The 19,271-nt window shown below is 44.9% G+C and overlaps 1 protein-coding gene across 1 annotated transcript in view; it reads right to left on the reverse strand.

Moving 5' to 3' along the window:
- LOC121587209 (PDZ domain-containing protein 2) overlaps positions 1-19,271 on the reverse strand; it is a 246,977-nt gene that overhangs the window by 59,589 nt on the left and 168,117 nt on the right. Inside the window, exons 8-13 of the mRNA XM_045212254.1 lie at positions 13,095-13,194; positions 12,290-12,438; positions 9,869-9,988; positions 9,038-9,226; positions 5,517-5,751; positions 2,233-2,350 (exon numbers count right to left, since the gene is read on the reverse strand). Coding sequence (XP_045068189.1) covers positions 2,233-2,350; positions 5,517-5,751; positions 9,038-9,226; positions 9,869-9,988; positions 12,290-12,438; positions 13,095-13,194 — 911 coding nt within the window. The remainder of the gene's footprint in view (positions 1-2,232; positions 2,351-5,516; positions 5,752-9,037; positions 9,227-9,868; positions 9,989-12,289; positions 12,439-13,094; positions 13,195-19,271) is intronic.

Below are 19,271 nucleotides of genomic sequence, written 5' to 3' on the forward strand. Positions count from 1 at the left end.
AAAAAGAGCGATACTTTGAAAAAAATATATTTTTTAAATTAATCAAAAATGAGACGTGGTAATCTGCACAAACTCAAAAAGGCCATTTTTAAACAATGGATGAGCTTTTCTTAGTAACCTACTTGAGAACCATTTAGGGTTCAAGTAAAACTTTTGAATAAGTGATGCTTTTAGAGAGAGGTTTAGTGCTGTTATATGTAATAATCTCAACCCACCCAGTTCATATTCATTATATAGATAGGCACGCTTTATCTTGTCTGGTTTAGCATCACAGATAAAGCTAAATATGTTTTGCTCATATGATTTGAAAAACAAAATCATCAGGAGTAGGCAGCGCCATAAGTAAGTGAATAAACTGAGATATGATTAAGGAGTTAATCAGGGGAATATTCCCATAAATAAGTATTTACCTCTCCATGGTTGCAGGATCTTGTCTATCTTTACTATTTTTCTATTTTCTATTGGAATTCATTGTGGAGATCTCATTTATATATTTTGTGATATGAATACCATGTATGTCTACTTCGCCGTCAGCCCATTTTATAGGTAAACTGCAGGGTAATGTAAAAGTTGTGTTTTTTAAAGATCCAATACATAATATGGTACACTTATCATAATTAGGTTTTAGTCCAGAGAGTCCAGAAAAGTTATCTAGATATTCAATGAGACATTGCAGGGATCTAGCGTGCAGACTTAATATAAAATTTGAGTCATCGGCATACATGGACACCTTTTAAGCCTTGGATTTCTAATCCTCTAATGTTGTTATTTGATCTGATTTTAATAGCTAGCATTTTAATGGCCATAACAAATAGATATGGTGACAGCGGACACCCTTGTTTAACTCCTCTATTATTTCTAGTAGTTGTCGTATATTATCTCCAATGTATCGTCCATGTGAAGTCCATGTGAAATGTGCAATAAAATGCAAATTAATTACTTAAAAATCATACAATGTCTTTTTCTGGATTTTTCCGTCTCTCACAGTTGAAGTGTACCTATGATAAAAATTACAGACCTCTACATGCTTTGTAAGTAGGAAAACCTGCAAAATCGGCAGTGTATCAAATACTTGAGTACTCCTCTGGCTGATTAAGTCTCCTCCATGTATATCTCACTAGGTCCGGGTTTTTTAGTCTCCAGATATCCACTATTTCTAATGTGTCCATAATATTTGAGGTACTTAACACTGTGTTATAGTCTCCCACCATAATGATTTGAGCATTTGTTGCCTGTAAGTTCAATAAATTGGTATAAATCTTTTCGAAGAATTATGGATCATCCTGATTTGGATCATATAGATTAATGAGCCAAATCAGTTTTTCATCCACTTTCATATTCAAAAAGATCCCCCTTCCTTTAGTATTGCGTTTGCCTTATTTCATATTTCTAAAATGTGTTTTATATCTTTCTTAAATTTAAGGTGAGGCTTCTCTGCACTAAGGTCAGTTTGGCATTTCTCCTGCTGATAAATGACTTTAACATGTGGATCTGTGCCAGTGGAGGCTGGCTACACTTTAAATCGGAGGATAGGTTTACTGTAATGGCTGTAACGGAATGAATGGAACAGTATCAAACACATCATTAACCGTTCCATTCATTCCATTACAGCCATTACAATGAGCTGTCCTCCGATTTAAAGTGTAACCAGCCTCCACTGATCTCTGTCTAAAGGAGCGGGGTTGTGAGGAGAGACAGAGTATGAGATGATCCTAGATCAGTGACTAAAGGAGCGGGGTTGTGAGGAGAGACAGAGTATGAGATGATCCTAGATCAGTGACTAAGGGAGTGGGGTTGTGAGGAGAGGCAGAGTATGAGATGATCCTAGATCAGTGACTAAGGGAGTGGGGTTGTGAGGAGAGACAGAGTATGAGATGATCCTAGATCAGTGACTAAAGGAGCGGGGTTGTGAGGAGAGACAGAGTATGAGATGATCCTAGATCAGTGACTAAAGGAGCGGGGTTGTGAGGAGAGACAGAGTATGAGATGATCCTAGATCAGTGTCTAAAGGAGCGGGGTTGTGAGGAGAGACAGAGTATGAGATGATCCTAGATCAGTGACTAAAGGAGCGGGGTTGTGAGGAGAGGCAGAGTATGAGATGATCCTAGATCAGTGACTAAGGGAGTGGGGTTGTGAGGAGAGACAGAGTATGAGATGATCCTAGATCAGTGACTAAGGGAGTGAGGATGTGAGGGAGGTTTTTGAGGAGAGCCTGATGGGGTTGTGACTTACCTGAGTCGTCCATCCATCTTGGCGACAGAGCCGGGGGCCAGACTGTGGATGTAGATGGCTGGAGCACTGTTCTCTAGGGTTAGACAGCAGGCCCCTATTCCAAGACCCACACCAGGCTCTGACGGAGGTACACACATATCACACACACACACACACACACACACACACACACACACACACACACACACACACACACACACACACACACACACACACACACACACACACACACACACACACACACACACACACACACACACACACACACACACACACACATACACACACACACACACACACATCACACACACACACTACACACACACACACACACACACACACACACACACACACACACACACACACACACACATCACACACACACATCACACACACACACACACACACACACACAACACACACACACACATCACACACACCCACACACGCACCACACACACACACACATCACACACACACACATACACACACACACACACACATCACACACACACACACACACACACATCACACACACACACACACATCACACACACACACACACACATCACACACACACATCACACACACACACACACACACACACACACACATCACACACACACACACACACACACACACACACACACACACACACACACACACACACACACACACACACATCACACACACACACACACACACACACACACACACACACACACACACACACACACACACATACACATATCACACACAAAACAAGAACAGTAGATTAGACTCAAGGACACAGGTAGGACGAGTATTTCCTGTCTTCTCATTTTCTCTACATCCTCCATAGTTACGGGTTATGAAATGGAACCTGGATCAACTCCTATTTAAGTTGTAGCCAAAAGCATGAAATGGAACCTGGATCAACTCCTATTTAAGTTGTAGCCAAAAGCATGAAATGGAACCTGGATCAACTCCTATTTAAGTTGTAGCCAAAAGCATGAAATGGAACCTGGATCAACTCCTATTTAAGTTGTAGCCAAAAGCATGAAATGGAACCTGGATCAACTCCTATTTAAGTTATAGCCAAAAGCATGAAATGGAACCTGGATCAACTCCTATTTAAGTTATAGCCAAAAGCATGAAATGGAACCTGGATCAACTCCTATTTAAGTTATAGCCAAAAGCATGAAATGGAACCTGGATCAACTCCTATGTAAGTTATAGCCAAAAGCATGAAATGGAACCTGGATCAACTCCTATTTAAGTTATAGCCAAAAGCATGAAAAGGAACCTGGATCAACTCCTATTTAAGTTATAGCCAAAAGCATGAAAAGGAACCTGGATCAACTCCTATTTAAGTTGTAGCCAAAAGCATGAAAAGGAACCTGGATCAACTCCTATTTAAGTTATAGCCAAAAGCATGAAATGGAACCTGGATCAACTCCTATTTAAGTTATAGCCAAAAGCATGAAATGGAACCTGGATCAACTCCTATTTAAGTTATAGCCAAAAGCATGAAATGGAACCTGGATCAACTCCTATTTAAGTTATAGCCAAAAGCATGAAATGGAACCTGGATCAACTCCTATTTAAGTTATAGCCAAAAAGCATGAAATGGAACCTGGATCAACTCCTATTTAAGTTATAGCCAAAAGCATGAAATGGAACCTGGATCAACTCCTATTTAAGTTATAGCCAAAAGCATGAAATGGAACCTGGATCAACTCCTATTTAAGTTATAGCCAAAAGCATGAAATGGAACCTGGATCAACTCCTATTTAAGTTATAGCCAAAAGCATGAAATGGAACCTGGATCAACTCCTATTTAAGTTATAGCCAAAAGCATGAAATGGAACCTGGATCAACTCCTATTTAAGTTATAGCCAAAAGCATGAAAAGGAACCTGGATCAACTCCTATTTAAGTTATAGCCAAAAGCATGAAAAGGAACCTGGATCAACTCCTATTTAAGTTATAGCCAAAAGCATGAAAAGGAACCTGGATCAACTCCTATTTAAGTTATAGCCAAAAGCATGAAAAGGAACCTGGATCAACTCCTATTTAAGTTATAGCCAAAAGCATGAAATGGAACCTGGATCAACTCCTATTTAAGTTATAGCCAAAAGCATGAAAAGGAACCTGGATCAACTCCTATTTAAGTTATAGCCAAAAGCATGAAATGGAACCTGGATCAACTCCTATTTAAGTTGTAGCCAAAAGCATGAAAAGGAACCTGGATCAACTCCTATTTAAGTTATAGCCAAAAGCATGAAATGGAACCTGGATCAACTCCTATTTAAGTTATAGCCAAAAGCATGAAATGGAACCTGGATCAACTCCTATTTAAGTTATAGCCAAAAGCATGAAAAGGAACCTGGATCAACTCCTATTTAAGTTATAGCCAAAAGCATGAAAAGGAACCTGGATCAACTCCTATTTAAGTTATAGCCAAAAGCATGAAAAGGAACCTGGATCAACTCCTATTTAAGTTGTAGCCAAAAGCATGAAATGGAACCTGGATCAACTCCTATTTAAGTTGTAGCCAAAAGCATGGGGAGGGCATATGAAATGGAAGACATCCCCCTGTTTTTATCGGAAACCAGTGAGGAAGTAACCAACCCCTCAGTACAGAGAACCCCTCTGTGAAATGCTGCCCACTCTGAACGAGAGACACACTCATTAAAGGGGAAATCTGCGATTGGTGCATCCATTTTTGGACAAAATATAATATTTGACTCCCAATGTTTGTAAACAATGCAACTGTAAACAAACACTGTATATCCTCAAAACATGATTCAACTATAATTTTGATATCATGGATGATCAGTCCTTGTATCCATAGCTCTGTCTATGAATTTGAGAGTGGTTACATTTCTCCAGCCCCCATCCCCTCAGCTGTTTACCAAAACTGTTGGCCGCTTTGTTGTTGTTGTTGAACTGCCAATTGACCGTTTAAAGATAAATCAATGCTAGAGAAATAACACTTCCAGGTATTTATTCCTTAATTTCCCCAAAACATTTATTTGCTGTGTTCCAAGACTAACAGGTTTGTACCCTGGCAGGACAGGGAGTTGGCGACAGGCTGCTATACTGTATACCCATAACATCTCCTGACCATTCTTTACCATTGCCACTGAACTAGAAAGAAATAGTTCTAATGGAGTATTTCATCTCTTACTAAACTAATGTCAACTCAAATCGACAAAAGCAAATCTAACACCCGACTGAACTGAGCGAAACAACTCAACTGAAATAAACCCCCACTCAGTTCAACTCCACTTTGTCAGGTACCTTTGTTGAGCGTAACCTCCATGATGATGCAGTCCTTGGGGCCAGGACCGGGGGGTCCCTTGCGGGCTTCGGGGGGTTCGTCGACGGTGGGGGTTACGGGGATGGGGTTGCCCCCGCTGGCGTTGGAGTTTGGGGAGGAGGAGCGGCTGAGGAGGGTGGGGGTGGGGCACGGCGTCAGGCTGGGGCTGCGGAGACGCGTCCGTACCGTTAGAGTCACCACACCCTTCTTCAGCTGCTGCAGGGGACCAGAGACAGGACCAGAGACAGGACCAGAGAAAGACGCAGAGACAGGACCAGAGACAGGACCAGAGAAAGACGCAGACACAGGACCAGAGACAGGACCAGAGACAGGACCAGAGGAAGACACAGAGACAGGACCAGAGACAGGACCAGAGAAAGACACAGAGACAGGACCAGAGACAGGACCAGAGGAAGACACAGAGACACAGTGTTAAGACCAAAACAACAACAGAGAGTCATTCTGATTTAGGTCTGACTCTCATTGATTGGTCAAACGCCACAGAGATGAACCACTTATTTTTGAAGGGTTATCATCCAAACGGGATTCCCAGGGAACTTATGGGATGTTTCCAGAAACGTGCAACCCTATTCCTAACCCCAACCCTAACCCTAACCCTAACCCTAACCCTAACCCAGACTGCTGCTTAACCCTAACCCAGACTGCTGCTTAACCCTAACCCAGACTGCTGCTTAACCCTAACCCTAACCCTAACTCTAACCCAGACTGCTGCTTAACCCTAACCCAGACTGCTGCTTAATCCTAACCCAGACTGCTGCTTAACCCTAACCCAGACTGCTGCTTACCCCTAACCCAGACTGCTGCTTAACCCTAACCCAGACTGCTGCTTAACCCTAACCCAGACTGCTGCTTAACCCTAACCCAGACTGCTGCTTAACCCTAACCCAGACTGCTGCTTAACCCTAACCCAGACTGCTGCTTACCCCTAACCCAGACTGCTGCTTAACCCTAACCCAGACTGCTGCTTACCCCTAACCCAGACTGCTGCTTACCTTGAAGGTCTGGATGGCCTAAACCTTACTCCTAACCCTATTCCTAACCCTAACCCAGACTGCTGCTTAACCCTAACCCAGACTGCTGCTTAACCCTAACCCAGACTGCTGCTTAACCCTAACCCAGACTGCTGCTTACCCCTAACCCAGACTGCTGCTTACCCCTAACCCAGACTGCTGCTTAACCCTAACCCAGACTGCTGCTTACCTTGAAGGTCTGGATGGCCTAAACCTTACTCCTAACCCTATTCCTAACCCTAACCCAGACTGCTGCTTAACCCTAACCCAAACTGCTGCTTAACCCTAACCCAGACTGCTGCTTAACCCTAACCCAGACTGCTGCTTACCCCTAACCCAGACTGCTGCTTACCCCTAACCCAGACTGCTGCTTACCCCTAACCCAGACTGCTGCTTAACCCTAACCCAGACTGCTGCTTAACCCTAACCCAGACTGCTGCTTACCTTGAAGGTCTGGATGGCCTAAACCTTACTCCTAACCCTATTCCTAACCCTAACCCAGACTGCTGCTTAACCCTAACCCAGACTGCTGCTTAACCCTAACCCAGACTGCTGCTTAACCCTAACCCAGACTGCTGCTTACCCCTAACCCAGACTGCTGCTTACCCCTAACCCAGACTGCTGCTTAACCCTAACCCAGACTGCTGCTTACCCCTAACCCAGACTGCTGCTTAACCCTAACCCAGACTGCTGCTTAACCCTAACCCAGACTGCTGCTTACCTTGAAGGTCTGGATGGCCTAAACCTTACTCCTAACCCTATTCCTAACCCTAACCCAGACTGCTGCTTACCTTGAAGGTCTGGATGGCCTAAACCTTACTCCTAACCCTATTCCTAACCCTAACCCAGACTGCTGCTTACCTTGAAGGTCTGGATGGCCTAAACCTTACTCCTAACCCTATTCCTAACCCTAACCCAGACTGCTGCTTACCTTGAAGGTCTGGATGGCCTAAACCTTACTCCTAACCCTATTCCTAACCCTAACCCAGACTGCTGCTTACCTTGAAGGTCTGGATGGCCTAAACCTTACTCCTAACCCTATTCCTAACCCCTAACCCAGACTGCTGCTTACCTTGAAGGTCTGGATGGCCTAAACCTTACTCCTAACCCTATTCCTAACCCTAACCCAGACTGCTGCTTACCTTGAAGGTCTGGATGGCCTAAACCTTACTCCTAACCCTATTCCTAACCTTAACCCAGACTGCTGCTTACCTTGAAGGTCTGGATGGCCTAAACCTTACTCCTAACCCTATTCCTAACCCTAACCCAGACTGCTGCTTACCTTGAAGGTCTGGATGGCCTAAACCTTACTCCTAACCCTATTCCTAACCCCTAACCCAGACTGCTGCTTACCTTGAAGGTCTGGATGGCCTAAACCTTACTCCTAACCCTATTCCTAACCCTAACCCAGACTGCTGCTTACCTTGAAGGTCTGGATGGCCTAAACCTTACTCCTAACCCTATTCCTAACCCTAACCCAGACTGCTGCTTACCTTGAAGGTCTGGATGGCCTAAACCTTACTCCTAACCCTATTCCTAACCCTAACCCAGACTGCTGCTTACCTTGAAGGTCTGGATGGCCTAAACCTTACTCCTAACCCTCTTCCTAACCCTAACCCAGACTGCTGCTTACCTTGAAGGTCTGGATGGCCTAAACCTTACTCCTAACCCTGTACTAACCTTAACCCAGACTGCTGCTTACCTTGAAGGTTTGGATGGCCTAAACCTTACTCCTAACCCTATTCCTAACCCTAACCCAGACTGCTGCTTACCTTGAAGGTCTGGATGGCCTAAACCTTACTCCTAACCCTATTCCTAACCCTAACCCAGACTGCTGCTTACCTTGAAGGTCTGGATGGCCTAAACCTTACTCCTAACCCTGTACTAACCTTAACCAGACTGCTGCTTACCTTGAAGGTTTGGATGGCCTAAACCTTACTCCTAACCCTATTCCTAACCCTAACCCAGACTGCTGCTTACCTTGAAGGTCTGGATGGCCTAAACCTTACTCCTAACCCTATTCCTAACCCTAACCCAGACTGCTGCTTACCTTGAAGGTCTGGATGGCCTAAACCTTACTCCTAACCCTATTCCTAACCCTAACCCAGACTGCTGCTTACCTTGAAGGTCTGGATGGCCTAAACCTTACTCCTAACCCTATTCCTAACCCTAACCCAGACTGCTGCTTACCTTGAAGGTTTGGATGGCCTAAACCTTACTCCTAACCCTATTCCTAACCCCTAACCCAGACTGCTGCTTACCTTGAAGGTCTGGATGGCCTAAACCTTACTCCTAACCCTATTCCTAACCCTAACCCAGACTGCTGCTTACCTTGAAGGTCTGGATGGCCTAAACCTTACTCCTAACCCTATTCCTAACCCTAACCCAGACTGCTGCTTACCTTGAAGGTCTGGATGGCCTAAACCTTACTCCTAACCCTATTCCTAACCCTAACCCAGACTGCTGCTTACCTTGAAGGTATGGATGGCCTGCTGGTGGGTTAGGCCCTGGAGAGAGTCTCCATTCACCTCCAGAATCTCATCTCCCTCTTTCAGTCTTCCATCTGCGACCGCTGCTCCGTTAGGGAAGATAGTCTTGACGAAGATCCCCATCCTTCCTCGGGCAGAGTCCTGACCACCGACGATGCTGAACCCCAGCCCCTAACAGACGCACAACAAAGGTTTCCACAACCACAGAGCAGTACCAACTACCAACAATACTGTCTGAACCCCGGGGCCTAAACCAGAAACTTCATTCAGAGCCAAACTGCATGACTGACTGACAGAAAGTCCGACTCATGACATGTGCGTACCAGGTACGTGCCCAACCACACACACAAAACACAAACACATGAAAGGACTTGGCTTCAGTAGACCCTGCAGAGGGTTTCAACATTGCAAACACATTCACTGTGACACTGTATCACGCTTTCAAGAATACATAGCCTACCACTTCGTCTGACTAAAATCTACCAAGAGGAATATGATGTTACTTCTATAATATACAACTCAATTCCAATGTCATGCTTCTCTGTTTCCAGGTCTGATGTTTAGCATGAAGCACTGTATGTCTGGGGGTGAGAGAAGGATGTTTACTTACTATGGTGAAAGACAACAAATAAATAAACACCATTCAGTCACATCCTGGGAGGGAGGGCGCATATGGTGTCAGAAGTGGGATCCGTGTGACGGCTAATGTGGTGTGCAGTGTGTGTGGGGCCTGTGTGTTTGGGGCCTGTGTGTGGCGTGTGGCGTGCGTATATGTGCGTGCAGTGCGGTGTGTGTGTGTGTGTGGATGCTCACCTTTCCCTGTCCTTTCATTAGGACTATGTTGGAGATAATAGATGGCTGGGCCAGTCGCCATGGAGACTCCACTTGAAAGGTGCTCAGGGAGCGAGCTGATTTCTTAACTATCTGATACTCCTACAGAGAGAGAGAGAGAGAGAGAGAGAGAGAGAGAGAGAGAGAGAGAGAGAGAGAGAGAGAGAGAGAGGGAGAGAGAGAGAGAGAGAGAGAGAGAGAGAGAGAGAGAGAGAGAGAGAGAGAGAGAGAGAGGGAGAGGGAGAGGGAGAGGGAGAGAGAGAGAGAGAGAGAGAGAGAGAGAGAGAGAGAGAGAGAGAGAGAGAGAGAGAGAGAGAGAGAGAGAGAGAGAGAGAGAGAGAGAGAGAGAGAGAGAGAGAGAGAGAGAGAGAGAGAGAGAGAGAGAGGGAGAGGGAGAGGGAGAGGGAGAGGGAGAGGGAGAGAGAGGGAGAGAGAGAGAGTTTATTTACTTTCCTTTTTGTAGTTTAACTATGTGCACAGTGTTACAACACTGTATCTATACAAAATATGACTTTGAAATGTCTTTATTCTTTTGGAACTTTTGTTAGTGTAATGTTTACTGTTAATATTGATTGTTTATTTCACTTTTGTTTATTATCTACTTCACTTGCTTTGGCAATGTTAACATACGTTTCCCATGCCAATAAAGCCCATTAATTGAATTGAAATTGAATTGAGAGCGAGAGAGCGAGAGAGAGAGAGACAGAGACAGAGAGAGAGAGAGAGAGAGAGAGAGAGAGAGAGAGAGAGAGAGAGAGAGAGAGAGAGAGAGAGAGAGAGAGAGAGAGAGAGAGAGAGAGAGAGACAGAGAGAGAGAGATAGATAGATAGAGAGAGAGAGAGAGAGAGAGAGAGAGAGAGAGAGAGAGAGAGAGAGAGAGAGAGAGAGAGAGAGAGACCGAGAGACAGAGAGAGAGAGAGAAAGAGAGACAGGGAGAGACAGAGAGAGAGGGAGAGAGAGAGAGAGACAGAGAGACAGAGAGACAGAGAGACAGAGAGAGAGAGAGAGAGAGAGAGAGAGAGAGAGAGAGAGAGAGAGAGAGAGAGAGAGAGAGAGAGAGAGAGAGAGAGAGAGAGAGAGAGAGAGAGACAGAGAGCGAGAGATAGAGAGAGAGACAGAGAGAGAGAGAGAGAGAGAGAGAGAGAGGAGGGAGAGAGAGAGATAGATAGAGAGACAGAGAGAGAGAGAGGGGAGAGAGAGAGAGAGAGAGAGATAGATAGAGAGACAGAGAGACAGAGAGAGAGAGAGAGAGAGAGAGAGAGAGAGAGAGAGGAGGGGAGGGAGAGAGAGGCAGAGAGAGGGGGAGAGAGAGAGAGGCAGAGAGAGGGGGAGAGAGAGAGAGAGAGAGAGAGAGAGAGAGAGAGAGAGAGAGAGAGAGAGAGAGAGACAGGAGAGAGAGAGAGAGAGAGAGAGAGAGAGAGAGAGAGAGAGAGAGAGACAGCACTGATTAGAGAGCATCACTGTAGCATCATCAGACAGGCCTTTGTTCTAGTAACTGTACGTCCAGACAACCCCATTTAGGGGGAGGAGGCACAACATTTAGGCATAGACCTTTGATTTACTACTGATAAGTAGGCTACAGCCACTTGCTGGCCAGAACTAGTACACATTGTCTGGTCAATCTGCCCTATAACACAGCAATTAGCAGTAGCCAACCAGGGCATTGTGATGTGAGCAGGAGAGGCAGAAGGGGCCAAGCTGAAAGGCAGGGAGAGAGGCCGAGCTGACAGCCAAGCTGAGAGGAAGGCTGAGAGGCAGGCTGAGTGCCAAGCTGAGAGGCTAGTCTGGGCTTTGATGCCCCTCGGCCTGGCTTATTATCACACAAATCAGCTAGTGGGGACAAGGGGACTATACAGTATATCTATCAGCCTGAGGAGTGAGCAGAACAGGCTCTTACTGTATAACCTATTTAAAGCCCATCCAGCCACGGTGAGGAGTCCCCGGATCCCTGGCCCAGCCACCCACTGTAAGGAGTCCCCGGATCCCTGGCCCAGCCAGCCACTGAGAGGTCAGAGACATGGATAGATCTCTATGAGAGGAGATGGGGTATACAGAGGCTAGGTTGGGGGTGTATTTTAGTTCCCTAAGTAGGAGTGAAACCCAGCAGACAGTAGTAGGTCTTCAGACGACAGGGGCTGAGCACCACAGCTAGGTTTAATCCACTTCCCCTTCAAGGGAAAGTTCCCCATGGAGAAAGTACATTATTCCTTGACCTTCACCCTTTGACCTCTGCTGGTGTATAATGACAAGCCTTTGGGTTGGATGTGATTGGCTACGTTTAGGGTTAGGGGTGGGATTTCAACCAGTGACTTTGTGTATGGCAACCCGCATGAATAACACCATCCACCGGAGACTGACCTGGCGACCCCTGACCTCTGCTCCTGTACCCTTTGACCTACTGACCTGGCGGATGCCCACAGTGTCTAATTGCTGAGGCAGGGAGTGTTTGCGCCCGCCTCGTGTCGGTTTCTCCACCATGTCACTCCCCGCCTCTCCATTCTCCACCATCAGCTCATCGTCCTCTCCCACAGACTCCAGACGACTACCGCCCCCTGAAACACAAACCAGGAAGTCTCACTAGCCAATCATCTCCTTCCGTCTTCACCGCAGAGTCTAGTTGTCTATGTCCTCACCTGTTGTCCGTGTCCACACAAAATAACCTTACTAACTACTGTCAATGACAGTGGTTCAAACCATAATGGATTTTTAATGAAGGACGGCAAGTTCAAACAAGGTATGACATTAGAATGATCCGTGTTGTTTTGATATCTCCTGAGGCACCTACAGGTTCAGTACGGTTGAATAGTTAATGGGGTAAACCTGCCTTGTTTTCAACTGGAGCAATTAACTGTGTAGCACGACTGACTGTGTAATGAACACGCTTCACTCTACACTTCACAACAAGCCCCAATTACACATCGTCTCTGTCTCTGTGTCTCTGTGTCTCTGTGTCTCTGTGTCTCTGTGTCTGTCTCTGTCTCTGTCTCTGTCTCTGTCTCTGTCTCTGTCTCTGTCTCTCTCTCTCTCTCTCTCTCTCTCTCTCTCTCTCTCTCTCTCTCTCTCTCTCTCTCTCTCTCTCTCTCTCTCTCTCTCTCTCTCTCTCTCTCTCTCTCTCTCTCTCTCTCTCTCTCTCTCTCTCTCTCTCTCTCTCTCTCTCTCTCTCTCTCCATTCATCCCTCCACAGAGCATGGCGTCCTCTCTAACCTACCTTGTGATCTACTCCTGAACTTCATTGGTGTAGGAGAGCGGCAGGTTTCTTTAGGTCCCTCCACCCGGCCTCGCTCCTCTAGCTTCTCCAGATTGGTCAGCTGCAAGAAGGGAAACATCACATGATTAGTGCTGCATGTCAAGAAAATATCTGAGCCAGCCCAGTACAGTTTGGGTCAGCAAAATAGTGTGAAAAGGGTACGTGTGAATCCACTTGTCAAGTTATGGACAGCAGAGAGAGGTTATGTTATGTGGGGATGGAGAGAGGTTATGTTATGTGGGGATGGAGAGAGGTTATGTTATGTGGGGATGGAGAGAGGTTATGTTATGTGGGGATGGAGAGAGGTTATGTTATGTTGTGATGGAGAGAGGTTATGTTATGTGGGGATGGAGAGAGGTTATGTTATGTGGGGATGGAGAGAGGTTATGTTATGTGGTGATGGAGAGAGGTTATGTTATGTGGGGATGGAGAGAGGTTATGTTATGTGGGGATGGAGAGAGGTTATGTTATGTGGGGATGGAGAGAGGTTATGTTATGTGGGGATGGAGAGAGGTTATGTTATGTGGGGATGGAGAGAGGTTATGTTATGTGGGGATGGAGAGAGGTTATGTTATGTGGGGATGGAGAGAGGTTATGTTATGTGGGGATGTAGAGAGGTTATGTTAAGTGGTGATGGAGAGAGGTTATGTTATGTGGGGATGGATAGATGTTATGTTATGTGGTGATGGAGAGAGGTTATGTTATGTGGGGATGGAGAGAGGTTATGTTATGTGGGGATGGAGAGAGGTTATGTTATGTGGGGATGGAGAGAGGTTATGTTAAGTGGTGATGGAGAGAGGTTATGTTATGTTGTGATGGAGAGAGGTTATGTTATGTGGGGATGGAGAGAGGTTATGTTATGTGGGGATGGAGAGAGGTTATGTTATGTGGGGATGGAGAGAGGTTATGTTATGTGGGGATGGAGAGAGGTTATGTTATGTGGGGATGGAGAGAGGTTATGTTATGTGGGGATGGAGAGAGGTTATGTTATGTGGGGATGGAGAGAGGTTATGTTATGTGGTGATGGAGAGAGGTTATGTTATGTGGGGATGGAGAGAGGTTATGTTATGTGGGGATGGAGAGAGGTTATGTTATGTGGGGATGGAGAGAGGTTATGTTATGTGGGGATGGAGAGAGGTTATGTTATGTGGGGATGGAGAGAGGTTATGTTATGTGGGGATGGAGAGAGGTTATGTTATGTGGGGATGGAGAGAGGTTATGTTATGTGGGGATGTAGAGAGGTTATGTTAAGTGGTGATGGAGAGAGGTTATGTTATGTGGGGATGGATAGAGGTTATGTTATGTGGGGATGGAGAGAGGTTATGTTATTTGGTGATGGAGAGAGGTTATGTTATGTGGGGATGGAGAGAGGTTATGTTATGTGGGGATGGAGAGAGGTTATGTTAAGTGGTGATGGAGAGAGGTTATGTTATGTTGTGATGGAGAGAGGTTATGTTATGTGGGGATGGAGAGAGGTTATGTTATGTGGTGATGGAGAGAGGTTATGTTAAGTGGTGATGGAGAGAGGTTATGTTATGTGGTGATGGAGAGAGGTTATGTTATGTGGGGATGTAGAGAGGTTATGTTATGTGGGGATGGAGAGAGGTTATGTTATGTTGTGATGGAGAGAGGTTATGTTATGTGGGGCTGGAGAGAGGTTATGTTATGTGGTGATGGAGAGAGGTTATGTTATGTGGTGATGGAGAGAGGTTATGTTATGTGGGGCTGGAGAGAGGTTATGTTATGTTGTGATGGAGAGAGAGGTTATGTTATGTGGGGCTGGAGACGAAGAACGTGAAAGATTGGATTTGGAATGTTATGCAGAATGGGTACTAATATTTACAAACAGCACATGTGCTGCCACGAGTTGATAACAGACAACAGGAATCATTTTCTACCTAATGGTTTCCAGAGGTTTCCAACATGGAGACGGCTAGGTATTTGCTTACTTTCCTCTGACTGGCCAAACACTTGCTGAGAGCAGAAGGAATGTAACATACCACATGTACACGTCTGACCTCACACAGCGAGAGCCAGGGAGAAAGCCAAGCTGGAAACACCAGACAGTTGACAGGTCGGTCAGGCTTACAGTTGAAATTCCAGAACTCTTGAACTCTCAAACTTAGAGCACTCACAAACCAAAATGGAGGAATTTCTCGCTCTTGGTAGGGCTTGGTATAAAGCATGCATGAAACATTTTAAGTGTTTCCCTTAAAGATTTCCCTTAAGGAATACTTTTCCCTTACCTAAGGGAATTGTTTAAGGGTGTTGCATAGAGCCCCTCAAACATTTTCCTTAGGTACAGTGTCTTCAGAAAGTATTCATACCCCTTGACTTATTCCACCCCTTGTTGTGTTTCAGCCCGAATTCAAAAGGGATTAAATAATTAGTTTTTTTCTCACCCATCTACACACAATAGCCCATAATGACAAAGGGAAACATGTTTTTAGAGATGCTTGCAGATTTATTGAAAATGAAACACAGAAATATCTCATTTACATAAGTATTCACACCCCTGAGTCAATACATGTTAGAATCACCTTTTGCAGTGATTATAGCTGTGAGTCTTCTTGGGTAAGTCTCTAAGAGCTTTGCACACCTGGATTGTGCAATATTTGCACATTATTATTTTAAAAATTCTTCAAGCTCTGTCAAGTTGGTTGTTGATCATTGCTAGACAGCGATTTTAATGTCTTGCCATAGATTGTCAAGCCGATTTAAGTCAAAACTGTAACTAGGCCACTCAGGAATATTCAATGTCATCTTGGTAAGCAACTCCAGTGTATATTTGGCTTTGTGATTAAGGTTATTGTCCTGCTGAAAGGTGAATTTGTCTCCCAGTGTCTGTTGGAAAGCAGACTGAACCAGGTTTTCCTCTAGGATTTTGCCTGTGCTTAGCTATATTCTGTTTCTTTTTATCCTAGAAAACTCCCTAGTCCTTGCCGATGACAAGCATACCCATAACATGAGGCAGCTACCACCATGCTTGAAAATATGAAGAGTGGTACTCAGTGATGTGTTGTGTTGGATTTGCCCCAAACAGAACACTTTGTATTCAGGACATAAAGTTTATTTCTTTTGCAGTTTTACTTTAGTGCCTTGTTGCAGACAGGATGCATGTTTTGGAATATTTTTATTCTGTACAGGCTTCCTTCTTTTCACTCTGTCAATTAGGTTGCTATTGTGGAGTAACTACAATGTTGTTAATCCATCCTCAGTTATCTCTTATCACAGCCATTCAACTCTGTAACTGTTTTAAAGTCACCATTGGCCTCATGGTGAAATCACTGAGCGTTTCCTTCCTCTCCGGCAACTGAGTTAGGAAGGACGCCTGTATCTTTGTAGTGACTGGGTGTATTGATACACCATCCAAAGTGTAATTAATAACTTCATCATGCTCGAAGGGATATTCAATATCTGCTTTATTTTATTTTTTTACCAATCTACCAATAGTTGTCCTTCTTTGCAAGGCATTAGAAAAACCTCCCTGGTCTTTGTGGTTGAATTTGTGTTTGAAATTCACTGCTCGACTGAGGGATCTTTCAGATAATTGTATGTATGTGTGGGGTACAGAGATTAGATAGTCATTCAAAAATCATGTTAAACACTATTGTTGTACACAGAGTGAGTCCATGCAACTTATTATATGACTTGTTAAGCACATTTTTAATCTTGAACATGTTTAGGCTTGCTATAACAAAGGGGTTGAATACTTATTTACACAAGACATTTCAGCTTTTCATTTTAAATTAATTTGTAAAAACATAATTCCACTTTGACACACTGAATCTCAAGAGCTCTATTTTCAAGTCATCTGACCATAGCACCACCTGGAGTTTGATAAATGGCATTGGCACTTGGATTGGAACCAGAATCTTCACCGGCTGCTCAGAGAAAAAACACTACTTACTGCTTAGAAAGGACAGTGTACAGAATCTATTTCTAATGTATAGTTACATATATACAGTGCATTCATAAAAGTATTCAGACCCCTTCCCTTTTTCCACATTTTGTTACGTTACAGCCTTATTCTAAAATGGATTAAATTATTGTTTTCCTCATCAATCTATAAACAATACCCCATAATGACAAAGTGAAAACAGGTTTTAAGAAATTTTTGCAAATGTATTACAAATAAAAAACAGAAATACCTTATTTACATAAGTATTCCGACCCTTTGCTATGAGACTTGAAATTGAGCTTGGAAAGGCACACACCTGTCTACATAAGGTCCCACAGTTGACAGTGCATTTCGGAGCAAAAACCAAGCCATGAGGTCGAAGGAATTGTCCATAGAGCTCCGAGACAGGACTGTGTCGAGGCACAGATCTGGGGAAGGGTACCAAAACATTTCCACAGCATTGAAGGTCCCCAAGAACACAGTGGCCTCCATCATTTTTAAATAGAAGAAGTTTGGAACCACCAAGACTCTTCCTAGAGCTGGCCGCCTGGCCAAACTGAGCAATCGGGGGAGAAGGGCCTTGGTCAGGGAGGTGACCAAGAACCTGATGGTCACTCTGACAGAGCTCTAGAGTTTCTCTGTGGAGATGGGAGAACCTTCCAGAAGGACAACCATCTCTGCAGCACTCCACCAATCAGGCCTTAATGGTAGAGTGGCCAGATGGAAGCCACTTCTCAGTAAAAGGCATATGACAGCTGCTTTGAGTTTGAGCTGAAGGACTCAGACCATAAGAAACAAGATTCTCTGGTCTGATGAAACCAAGATTGAACTCTTTGGCCTGAATGCCAAGCGTCACGTCTAGAGGAAACCTGGCAGCATCCCTACGGTGAAGCATGATGGCAGCCACCATCATGCTGTGGGGATGTTTTTCAGCGGCAGGGACTGAGAGACTAGTAAGGATCGAGGGAAAGATGAACGGAGCAAAGTACAGAGAGATCCTTGATGAAAACCTGCTCCAGAGCGCTCAGGACCTTAGACAGGTGCGAAGGTTCACCTTCCAACAGGACAATGACACTAAGCACACAGCCAAGACAACGCAGGAGTGGCTTCAGGACAAGTCTCTGAATGTCCTTGAGTGGCGCAGCCAGAGCCCGGACTTGAACCTGATCTTAACATCTCTGGAGAGACCTGAAAATAGCTGTGCAGCGACGCTCCCCATCCAACCTGACAGAGCTTGAGAGGATCTGCAGAGAAGAATGGGAGAAACTCCCCAAATACAGGTGTGCCAAGCTTGTAGCGTCATACCCAATAAGACTCAAGGCTGTAATCGCTGCCAAAGGTGCTTCAACAAAGTACTGAGTAAAGGGTCTGAATACTTATGTAAATGTAATATTTTTAATACATCTAAACATAGGATATTACTTCCGCTGTTCACCAACACAGTCATCTGTTTACCGTCTGTCCTCACAGGAAATGCTAATGTAGGATATCATACAGTATACATATACAGAACTGTCTGTTAGTACGGTCTAGCATTGTGCTTTTGTCTCTGCTTTTCAGGATACAGTTTAAAAAGGGACAAACCTACAGCTCCTACTCCTACAGCTCCTACTCCTTCAGCTCCTACTCCTTCAGCTCCTACTCCTTCAGTTCCTACTCCTTCAGCTCCTACAGCTCCTACTCCTACAGCTCATACTCCTACAGCTCCTACTCCTTCAGTTCCTACTCCTTCAGTTCCTACAGCTCCTACTCCTACAGCTCCTACTCCTTCAGCTCCTACTCCTTCAGTTCCTACAGCTCCTACTCCTACAGCTCCTACTCCTACAGCTCCTACTCCTTCAGCTCCTACTCCTTCAGTTCCTACAGCTCCTACTCCTACAGCTCCTACTCATTCAGTTCCTACTCCTTCAGTTCCTACAGCTCCTACTCCTACAGCTCCTACTCCTACAGCTCCTACTCCTACAGCTCCTACTCCTTCAGTTCCTACAGCTCCTACTCCTACAGCTCCTACTCCTACAGCTCCTACTCCTACAGTTCCTACTCCTTCAGTTCCTACTCCTTCAGTTCCTACAGCTCCTACTCCTACAGCTCCTACTCATTCAGCTCCTACTCCTTCAGTTCCTACAGCTCCTACTCCTACAGCTCCTACTCCTACAGCTCCTACTCCTTCAGCTCCTACTCCTTCAGTTCCTACAGCTCCTACTCCTACAGCTCCTACTCATTCAGTTCCTACTCCT

The sequence above is a fragment of the Coregonus clupeaformis genome, unplaced genomic scaffold (assembly GCF_020615455.1).
Source record: "Coregonus clupeaformis isolate EN_2021a unplaced genomic scaffold, ASM2061545v1 scaf0002, whole genome shotgun sequence".
NCBI classification, from domain to species: Eukaryota; Metazoa; Chordata; class Actinopteri; order Salmoniformes; family Salmonidae; genus Coregonus; species Coregonus clupeaformis.